Source organism: Propithecus coquereli, unplaced genomic scaffold (assembly GCF_000956105.1).
Source record: "Propithecus coquereli isolate 6110/MARCELLA unplaced genomic scaffold, Pcoq_1.0 Scaffold208, whole genome shotgun sequence".
Lineage (NCBI taxonomy): Eukaryota > Metazoa > Chordata > Mammalia > Primates > Indriidae > Propithecus > Propithecus coquereli.
In genome coordinates this window covers 2,042,916-2,052,912 of record NW_012145856.1, presented here as the reverse complement: position 1 = coordinate 2,052,912, position 9,997 = coordinate 2,042,916, and the positions used below count along the sequence as shown (strand labels likewise).

The 9,997-nt window shown below is 46.3% G+C and overlaps 1 protein-coding gene across 2 annotated transcripts in view; it reads right to left on the bottom strand.

The window, feature by feature from the left end:
* Positions 1 to 2,093: 2,093 nt before the first annotated feature.
* Positions 2,094 to 9,997, bottom strand: part of GGCX (gamma-glutamyl carboxylase) — a 13,708-nt gene continuing 5,804 nt past the window's right edge. The window contains exons 5-15 of one of the 2 annotated variants that reach the window (XM_012644202.1): positions 8,601 to 8,679; positions 8,027 to 8,133; positions 6,612 to 6,775; positions 5,370 to 5,635; positions 5,087 to 5,218; positions 4,567 to 4,718; positions 3,953 to 4,122; positions 3,600 to 3,730; positions 3,176 to 3,323; positions 2,816 to 3,011; positions 2,094 to 2,367 (exon numbers count right to left, since the gene is read on the bottom strand). In XM_012644202.1, the coding sequence (XP_012499656.1) occupies positions 2,175 to 2,367; positions 2,816 to 3,011; positions 3,176 to 3,323; positions 3,600 to 3,730; positions 3,953 to 4,122; positions 4,567 to 4,718; positions 5,087 to 5,218; positions 5,370 to 5,635; positions 6,612 to 6,775; positions 8,027 to 8,133; positions 8,601 to 8,679 (1,738 nt within the window). In that variant the 3' untranslated portion in view covers positions 2,094 to 2,174. The remainder of the gene's footprint in view (positions 2,368 to 2,815; positions 3,012 to 3,175; positions 3,324 to 3,599; positions 3,731 to 3,952; positions 4,123 to 4,566; positions 4,719 to 5,086; positions 5,219 to 5,369; positions 5,636 to 6,611; positions 6,776 to 8,026; positions 8,134 to 8,600; positions 8,680 to 9,997) is intronic. The other variant, XM_012644203.1, reaches the window with a different exon arrangement.

Here is a 9,997-nt window from a genome sequence, read left to right as displayed (position 1 = left end):
AGGTACCCTTACTTAGCCCCAATTTACACTAAACATGGTGGCCCTGACCTAGGCTATCCCTAACTAGATGTGAATATAAAGGCTGAAAGAATATAGAGGTAGTGAAGAAGAAAGATTCAAAAAGCATGCAGGAGGTAGAATTGACAATTGTAAGAAATGCAAAGAAAAAGGAAGAGTCAAGGCTGATGACTCACAGATAAAGCTTTGTCAAAGTATAAAGCTGCCATTCATTAATAAAGGAGAAGTAGATTTGAGTTGGGATGGATATAAGTTCTGTTTAGGACTGAGGTTAACTCTTTGGGATATCCAGATGGAGCTTAGATCTACAGGTCTAGGGCACAGAAAGGAAATCTAAGGAGCATCACTGGAAATCATGGACTAGTCACAATCATCTAAAGTATGTACAGTGAAAAGGCAGCTGCTTAGGCAAGAACTCTGGATCAGTGTCCAAGGTGGAGGGGAGGGATAGAAGTCATGGGAGGAGACACCTGCAAAGAGATACAGTCCTTTATGGAAGTTACTGAGACATCCAATTTTCTGCCAGTCTCTGCTACAATGAACTCCCATGAACTCCCAAAGCAGGGACCCTTTTTTTTAAACACTTTGCATTCTCTTCCTAGCTCAGTGCCAAGACCGAATTTTCACTGAACTGAGAAGCTTCCTAAATCAACCTTGCACATCCAAACCTACAAAGTATCTGTAAACATTCCCTAATCCCTTACCAAGTTTGGTTAATTCTTAGATCACCTTCTGCTCACTAAAGGCTAGAATGATACCAAATGTTCAGCTTATTTTTAGAGAAATACTACTAGCAATCACCTAGTTAGTTTAACTTTGATGGTGCTATTCTGACTACTCTCATAATTGCTAGTGAAAAACTTACTGGTTATATAGATAATAGGAACAAAGAAGGAACAAGAATTGTAGTAAAGATAAATTACTTTGTGTGCATTTAGAACCTGATTGCCATCCTAATCATACTTCTAATTAAGAAGACAAGTTTTAAGCTACATTACTTAAGGCTTATTGTCAGTAATTCTGAAAATTACAAGTAACAGAGTGCAGGACCTTAAGTAAAATGAATTTAAGTTCAAACCACTAGTCCATCCCTCACTAGCTGTATGTATTCAGGAAAATTATTTTACCTCTCAGCTTAATGTGATAATGCAGGTACACTGTTTCATGCTGCATAGCACATAGCAAAGCACTTGGAAATAGATTATGTTCATCATGGTACAATGAATCTCTTTCCCCAAAGAGCCAGTCACTTTAAACCTGACTCTTACCCTCTTATCCTAGGAGGACATTTATACATTGCTTCTAACCTCTTTCTGACCCCTCAATCTTGGATTGATAATCCTTATCCTTGTTCTATTTCCTTACTCCCCTAAACTATCATCTCTGAATTAAAGAGAGCTCTGGGCTGAACACAGTGGCTCATGCCTGTAATCCTAGCACTCTGGGAGGCCGAAGCAGAAAGACTGCTTGAACTCAGGAGTTCAAGACCAGCCTGAGCAAGAACAAGACTCAATCTACTAAAAATAGAAAAATTTAGCCAGACGTGGTGGCGTGTGCCTGTAGTTCCAACTGTTGGAGAGGCTGAGGCAGGAGTATCACTCAAGCCCAGGAGTTTGAGGTTGCAGTGAGCTATGATGATGCCACTGCACTCTAGCTCGGGTTACAGAGCAAGACTCTCTCTCCAAAAAAAAAAAAAAAAAAAAAAGAAAAAATGTAAAAAAAAAAAAAAAATCTGAGACAGGCTGGGCACAGTGGCTCACGCCTATAATCCTAGCACTTTGGAGGCCGAGAGGAGAGGTTTGCTGGAAGCCAGGAGTTCGAGACCAGTCTAAGAAACATAGTGAGACCACCCCCCCTCGTCTCTACAAAAAAATAAAAAATCTTAGCCAGGTGTGCAGGTGTGGTGGTACATGCCTGCAGTCCTAGCTAGTCGGCAGTCTGAGGCAGGAGGACTGCTTGAGCCCAGGAATCTGAGGTTACAATGAACTATGATCGCCTCACTGTACTCCAGCCTCAGCCTGGGTGACACAGTAAGACCCTATCTCAAAAAAAAAAAAAAAAAAAAAGTGAGATAATTTTTTCCAAATAAATGTCTATTGCATAGGATGGGCCTATGACTGGTTGCTCCCACATCTGCACCTGACATCTGGCCTTCCTCAGAACTCTGAGTGGACAGGATCAGAATTTGATTCAAGAGGATCAGGATTTGAAGATTCCACGTTTGAAGGACTCAATTCTCCAACTGGCTCAAAGGGTCGCATATTGGCATAAGTCACCTCTTGGGCCAGCTGCTCCAGGGAAGGGCGGCCTAATACCAGATTGCGAAGTGAAATACAAGTCATCAGGAAGCTGAAAAACAGGACAAAGGCCACCCAGTCCAAACTGGTTTCAACAAAAGAATTTCCGCCAAAGCCCTTAGGGGGAACCTGGTACTAGCTCCTCTCACCCAGGCATAAATGAAACTTCCCCCCCAACCCCCTACCCCATGACCCTCCACCTCCCAGCTGGAAGGGTACCCCACTCCTTATACAGTCTAGTAGAGAATACCAGGGTAGGGTAGTAATAACCTGAGGGAAGCTGGAGATAAGCCGAGGCAAAACAAGACAGCAGGCCATCAGACACAGGCCACTTATTTGCCTGTTAAATTATGGAGAGGAGAATGGAGATGGAAAAGATATCTAGAGCTAGACTGTCATTTCCTGGGAGAAAGTTTCTCGTGTTACCTTCAACAGAGAAAAGTTACCAAGCTTGCAAACATCTGATGGCAATGACTAGTACTGTAGTGGGTGAAACTCACCTGCGGCGAAAGACATACAGCTTTCGCAATAAGAAACGGAAGAATCGCTCGTGCAACGGGCTATTTCGCCGCCGTTCAATCTCCTGGCGCCTTTGTTGGCGTCTAAGAAAGGTCTGAACCAGAGGTGTTGGTTCAGGGCCCCCTTTTACTTCCCCTTCCAACAGAGGCTGCAGCTCTGGAGGTAGAGGCCCTGTTTCTGCCCAGAAAACAGCAAAAAGAAATCACTGAGATGAATCACTCTCAGAACTCCCCTTCCCTCAGCTAGAGGCTTCAAGTTCATTCTTTATGGCTAGATCCTCATTCACAACCTTGACTTCTTGAAACCAAGGTCTATCTCTGCCCAAATGTTCATATACTCACCACTTCCATTCTCCACCTTCTCTTTTAATTCTTGCAGATATGCCAGATCTTGCTCCAGTGCAACCTCTGTAGTGTTAACATAGATGTACATGTAGCAGGAAGGACTAGAAGACGTTGTATACACCTTATGGTACTCACCAGCAGGCAACTGACAAAGGAGGAAAAAATGGATACACTTCACTCTCTAACCCTTTCCTAGCCAGCCCGTGGGCTCCCTAGGCTACGCCTCCTGGCATCTTTCCTCTCACTGTGTTTTGGAGTCCCACCTAACTGACCTCTAGAAAGCTGGACGAGGCTCCTCACAGCCCAAGGGTCCCTTGCTTTTTCAGTTCCCACTGTATTACTGCTATGGTAAAGTATTTTAGTATAATAAATGAACCCTGCTCATCTAAACTTCCCACCACTGTTAATCCCAGCAAAATACCTGCATTTTTTCTCCTTCCTGAAGAGTCTGGTTCTTCTGTTCTGCCACCAGCTCCACAGTCACTTCCCCCTGCAGCAGCTGGATGCTGGTGTTACCCAGGTCTTCACTCACAAAATTCTCCAAGTGAAGCCCTGCCAGGGGCAACAGAGTTCATCATCCCACCCCCCGGCAGAGTGGAATCACTCCCAGCCAGAACAGAGACCGCACACCTTCACCACCATCACCCCCTCAGGTTTCAAAGACATTCCTCCCACTGAGAATGCCCCCTCCCCCAACACCACATGGAATGACCCTGGCCAAGGAAGCCAAGGAGGAGGAAAGATGGCAAAGCCTCTCCTCACTTTCCTTCATACCAGGGAAATCTGCAATGAAGACCACCTCAGTGTGGTTGTCCAGACTGCTCTTGATTTCCTGTAACTTGGCCCTCCAGGGAGACAGGTCCATCAAGAGTGGCTGCAGCCAGGGTGTGCGCTGGAAAGGGGACCAAGTCGCCTGAACGATGTCCACACGGGGGTCAAAAATCCTTAGGAAAGAAAACCATGCTCTAACGAGGCGACAGCCACCCACCCACCAGAACTACTAGTTCTGCTCCTTTCCTCATCTTTCCCAGGGAGAGGGAAGAGGGTTTCCAAGTAGAAAAAATGGCCTATGTCAGCATGTTACTGCCAGTCTAGGGCTCAGAGAGGGAGAAAGAGATGTGGAGCACTGGGAAGAATGGAGGATAGTGGCTACCTAAGGAAAACACATTGTGTTAACAGTGTCTAAAAGAACAAGTTAGCTCACTTTTCTCCTAGATGATGGTGCCCCCTACTGGAAGCAACCAGCTACGCCCACAACCAGATCAATGGGACATGCACTAGAGGAAGGACAGCCTTTCAAGCAAGATAACACCAGGGAGCAAGGGCTGTTCATCTTAGCAAAAAGAGCTGTGCTTTGTTTTTTCCCATTCTCTGCTCCCCTTGCCCACCTCTGCTGGAAGCGGTCATTGATGGAAACCCAAATATCAAAGTAGATCTGGGGCTCAGTGACATTGTACTTGGGAAGCAGGTGGCTCAGGCAAGTGGCATATTGCTTCAACATGTCTGCATGATCCTTCCATCGCCGGCTCTGTGTGAATACCTGCCCCAGACCCCCACGTTAGTCCCACCTCATCATCAACTTCTGGGACAGGTCATGCACTGCCAATGGCACAAAGAGATTGCTGCCTGCTGCCCATTTTGGCCAGAGAAAAAACAGAACTTGTCTTTGGGGGTGCATTTTTCATTGCTGGGCTAGTGATATTTACCTTTCCTAAATCTAATCTTAATTCAAGGAAGTGACTGACATTGCCCTATCTCAACCCACATAAAAGAAAGTTCAATCTGGCTCTTGAGAAAGGGCAGAGCAGACTCAAGTCTGTTTCATTTTATGGTGTGTAGGACAAAACCAGACCCCAAAGCTCTAGGGGGCTCTGAAAAACAGTAAATTGCCAGCATCAGATGTCTCACCCCAGGGTTAAGGTAGCCAAGCTCGCCAGTGCGGCCATCACGGTAGGTGATCTTCACGTGCTGGTGAGAGCGGGAGTGTATCATCATGTCCCAGGAATAGCCATACAGCCCATTTGTCCAGTTGTTATAGCCCTGAGAAGGGAGGGCAGAGGGGGAATCAACTCAATGCTTCCCACCTCTACTAAGAAGTGGCTACAAAACCAGCCCCACTCTTTCCCAACTATTGTCACCTCTGCCACTTTCCCAGCCCAGTGTCTGTTGCACACCCACAGCCCCTACAAACCTGGGTAAGAAAATGGGAATAGGGCAGGAAGAGCTGCTCCAGGAGGTAGAGCAGGGTGAAGGCAGCTCCTAGCTGATGGCGCAGCCCTGGCTTCTGGCCACCTTTGGCCCGGCTCCTCTTATACACACAGGAACCACTGGGCTGAGGGGCAGCCTTGAGGGGAAGCAGTTCTTGCAGCCTTTGGGGGCAGTGGGATACAAGCTTCCGAGGCCACTCAGGGTAGCAAAAAAGAGGGCTACTGGCCAGCATGACGTAGGGGAACATACCTAGGAAAGAAGGGAGAATATATGCATCTCAGCAGTTTGGTTCAACCCCCTCAACCCTCTTATCTTAGGAAGCCTTTCCCAAGTGCTCCATTTAAAAGGAAAGAAGTTTTTGGCCGGTGCAGTGGCTCACACCTATAATCTTAGCACTCTGGGAGGCTGATGCAGGAGGATTGCTTGAGCTCAGGAGTTCGAGACCAGTCTGAGCAAGAGCGAGACCCCATCTCTACTAAAAATAGAAAAATTAGCCAGGCATGGTGGTGCCTGCCTCTAGTCCTAGCTACTCTAAAGGCTGAGGCAGGAGGATCGCTTAAGCCCAGGAATTTGAGGTTGCAGTGAGCTATGATGATGCCACTGCACTCTAGCTGGGGCAACAGAGTGAGACACTGTCTCAAAAGAAAAAAAAAGGGAAAGAAGTTCTTAACTGTAACATACGGGCACAGCAGCTCACGCCTGCAATCCTAGCACTCTGGGAGGCTGAGGCGAGAGGATCGCTTGAGGCCAGGAGTTCAAGACCAGCCTGAGCAAGAGTGACACCCCCGTCTCTACTAAAAATAGAAGAAATTAGCCAGGAGTGGTGGCGCATGCCTGTAGTCCCAGCTACTCGGGAGGCTGAGGCAGGAGGATTGCTTGAGCCCAGGAGTTTGAGGTTGCTATGAGCCAGGGTAACGCCACGGCACTCTAGCCCGGGCGACAGAGCAAGATTCTGTCTCTCTCTCTCACACACACACAAACACACACAAAAGTTCTTAACTGTAGGATATGTATTCTTTCCAGAAATTCCTTACTATACCACATACTAACTGAGCCCAGAAGCCCCAAATCTCTCATCCCCATTTATTCCCACTTCATAGTGACTGCTTTGGGATGAATTTAGCTCCTGCTCCTGCTACCATCTCTCCCTCCCAAACCATGCCTCTGGCCAGTCCCTCCCTGCAAACCTGTGGCTCATGTTTCCTACCAGGCTACAGGTACTGACCAATGCTGAAAAGCTGGGAATTCATGCAGTGGAAGTAGGACACAAAGAAGAAGCCAATGGATCTTGAGGCATCAAAGAAGAGCAGGAAACCAGCTGAGAGGTCAAGCAGCAGCCCACCCCAGTGCACCACCATCAGGCTAGTCAGCTCCTCGGACAGCAATAGTCTGCAAACACATGGACACAGTTCAAGTGCCAGCCCGCTGGAGAACCCAGCAGTCAAAGCATATTCATAGCACAAATATGCCTCTGCTACCCAAGTGTGTGTGTCGATGCCTAAGGTGCCTAATCTACCCACCCACCAAGATGCTCTACAGTACAGTTTCCCAACCCCTTCATGTTTTCACACAGTTTAGGTGTCCAGTTTTTTTCAACATACCTTATGTAATAAGCAAGGGCAGATCTCCTAGGACAAAATTTGATTGAGAAGTGTGTGTTTCAGGGGGCAAGTTCCTCATGGAGGTCACGAGTGAGAAAAGACTTTAAAAGGTGAATGCTGGGCTAACATGATAATGAAGTCAAACTTCAGGAATTGGGAAATAACAGGGAAGACAAAAAAGAGCAAAGTAAAACAAGAGGAAAGACGAAATGGGAAAAGGAGAGAAATTAGAAACCCCTTGTTTTGTGGAGCTGGTAATAACGATTTTGGGCTGAGCACAGTGGCTCACACCTGTAGTCCTAGCACTTTGGGAGGCTGAAGTGGGAGGATCGCTTGAGGACAGGAGTTCAAGAACAGCCTGAACAACATAGCGAGACCTCATCTCTACAGAAAATAGAAAAATTAGCCGGGTGTGGTGGTGCATACATACAGTCTCAGCTACTAGGGAGGCTGAGGCAGGAGGATTGCTTGAGCCCAGGAGTGTGAGGTTGTAGTGAGCTATGATCATGCCACTGCACTCTACCCGGGCAACAGAGTGACATCATGTCTTAGGAAAAAAAACCAAAAAGGCCTAGCTCTCTGGGAGGCCAAGGCGGGCGGATTATTTGAGCTCAGGAGTTCGAAACCAGCCTGAGCAAGAGCGAGACCCCATCTCTACTAAAATTAGAAAGAAATTAATTGGACAACTAAAAATATATAGAAAAAAAAATTAGCCGGGCATGGTGGCGCGTGCCTGTAGTCCCAGCTACTCGGGAGGCTGAGGCAGGAAGACTGCTTGAGCTCACGAGTTTGATGTTGCTGTGAGCTAGGATGACGCCACGGCACTCTAGCCCGGGCAACACAGTGAGACTCTGTCTCAAAAAAAAAAAAAAAAAATCATTGACTCTGTCTTCTGAATGGGGAGATGAATGGACAGAAGAAGGCATGTGGCCAATTCAGGCAAAGTAGGAACAGCTGCTATTACTGCAGACCTGAGGGAGATGAGTCACCTGCCCTGTACCTGTACCCCAAGGAGGCCTCTACCCTGACTGCCACTCACTTGAAGGGACTGAAGAGCCAGTGCCGGGACAGGTATTCCATGGAATAGCCTTCCACCCAGTCTGCATCCAGCTTTTTCACACCCGCGATGAAGTACACAATGAAGATCTACAAACACAAAATGCAACACGCATGTTCAAACAGAAAAAGAACTTTTTCTACAGGTAGTCAAGCATAAAATAAATGCTGATGTCAGTCCAGGGCCCATGGAAGAATAGACTCATTCCTCTATTCATTCATCTCAGATATTCACTCATCCAACAAGCATTTATTGACATCCTACAAATGTCAGGCACAGTATTAGGCACCAAGAAAGAAGACATGAAGCATGGACGTAACCCGTTCTGTCATGGGGATTCTAATCTAGCAGGGACAAAGCTCTATTTGTTCCATAACAAGATGAGAGAATTCAGAGATTAGGGGATTGGAAAAAGTGGAAAAGTCAGCCTAGCTTTCCAGCAAAGGGTAAAAAGAGAAGATCCAAGGAGGCAGAAGAGAGTGTAGTCTGGCAGTGGGATAACCATGTTGACCACAATGGGTGTCAAGAAGCTCCTCCCTGTTATAAAATCCCATACCTGGCCACGCAGCACTGCATAGTTCCAAAGGGGCACATGAGCATTCCTCTTACGAGCATTCAGCAGGCCATCCACAGACCTACACCAAAGGAGGTAAGCATTGGGAAGGGCCTCTTAGTCCAGCCAAAGCTCCATCCTTCCTTTTAAACGTGTAATCCTGTCTATCCCAGGAACATCTCCATCTCCTCCCTGGCTATTCTGTGACCTTTAAGAATTATATGAGCAAATTTTAACAGTGATTATCATAAGTCATAGAAGAAATATTACTAGTAAGTTAAGACAACAAAAAGTTCAGTCCCTATTGTTGGCTCACAATTAAGTTTGTCCTAATGGATCAAATCAGGAAAAATAGACTATAATGCTAGTAAATGACTGAACAAGGGAAGGAATTTGAGGGAGCGTTTAAAAAGCTACATGCAGCTGGGTGAGGCAGCTCATGCCTGTAATCCTGGCACTTTGGGAGGCCGAGGTGGGTGGATTGCTTGAGGCCAGGCGCTCAAGGCCAGCCTCAGCAATGATGAGATCCCATCTCTACAAAAAATACCAAAAAAAAAAAAATTAGTGGGGAGTGGTGGTGCACACCTATATTCCCAGCTACTCAGGAGGCTGAGGCAAGAGGATCGCTGGAGCCCAGGAGTTTGAAGTTGCAGTGAGCTATGATGATGCCACTGCACTCTAGCCAGGGCAACAGAGGAAGACCCTATCTCCAAAAAAAAAAAGGCTAAATGTGTGTAAATATATACATAGCATATTATCTTTGAAAAAAACTTAAAACACTCAACTACAGAATAATGCACAGCATAAACTAACATTTCATAGACCTAGATGCCAGGATCCAATTCAAGAGGGTACCTGCTAACAGCTTGTATCCTGGAAGAGAACTGATAAACGCAGGCTACTAACACCAGATGTATTCTGGGGAAACAGAGGCAAAGCAGATTTTCAAGAAGTAGAAGCTAGAAAAGGGTCAAGAGCACTAGACTATTGCTTCCTTTTCTTAACTGCTATGTAATCTTAGGCAAATCCTTTACTTCTCCACAACTTAGTTTTTTCATCTATAAAATGTGAACACCACTATGGACCTTAGAGGGTTGCAACGAGGAAAAATCTTTAATGTTTTGTATAGTGCCTGCCATGTGGAAAGCCCTGAGTAAATGACAGATAAGTTTTTTCAAAATGTATAAAGTCATAAACACAGAACTTTTCAAAGATATTCTGTCAAAACTGCCTGTTGGCTAGGTGCAGTGGCTCACGCCTATGATCCTAGCACTACTGGGAGGCCAAGGCAGGAGGATTGCTTGAGGCCAGGAGTTTTTTTTTTTGAGACAGAGTCTCACTGTGTTGCCCAGGCTAGAGTGCCGTGGCGTCAGCCTAGCTCACAGCAACCTCAAACTCCT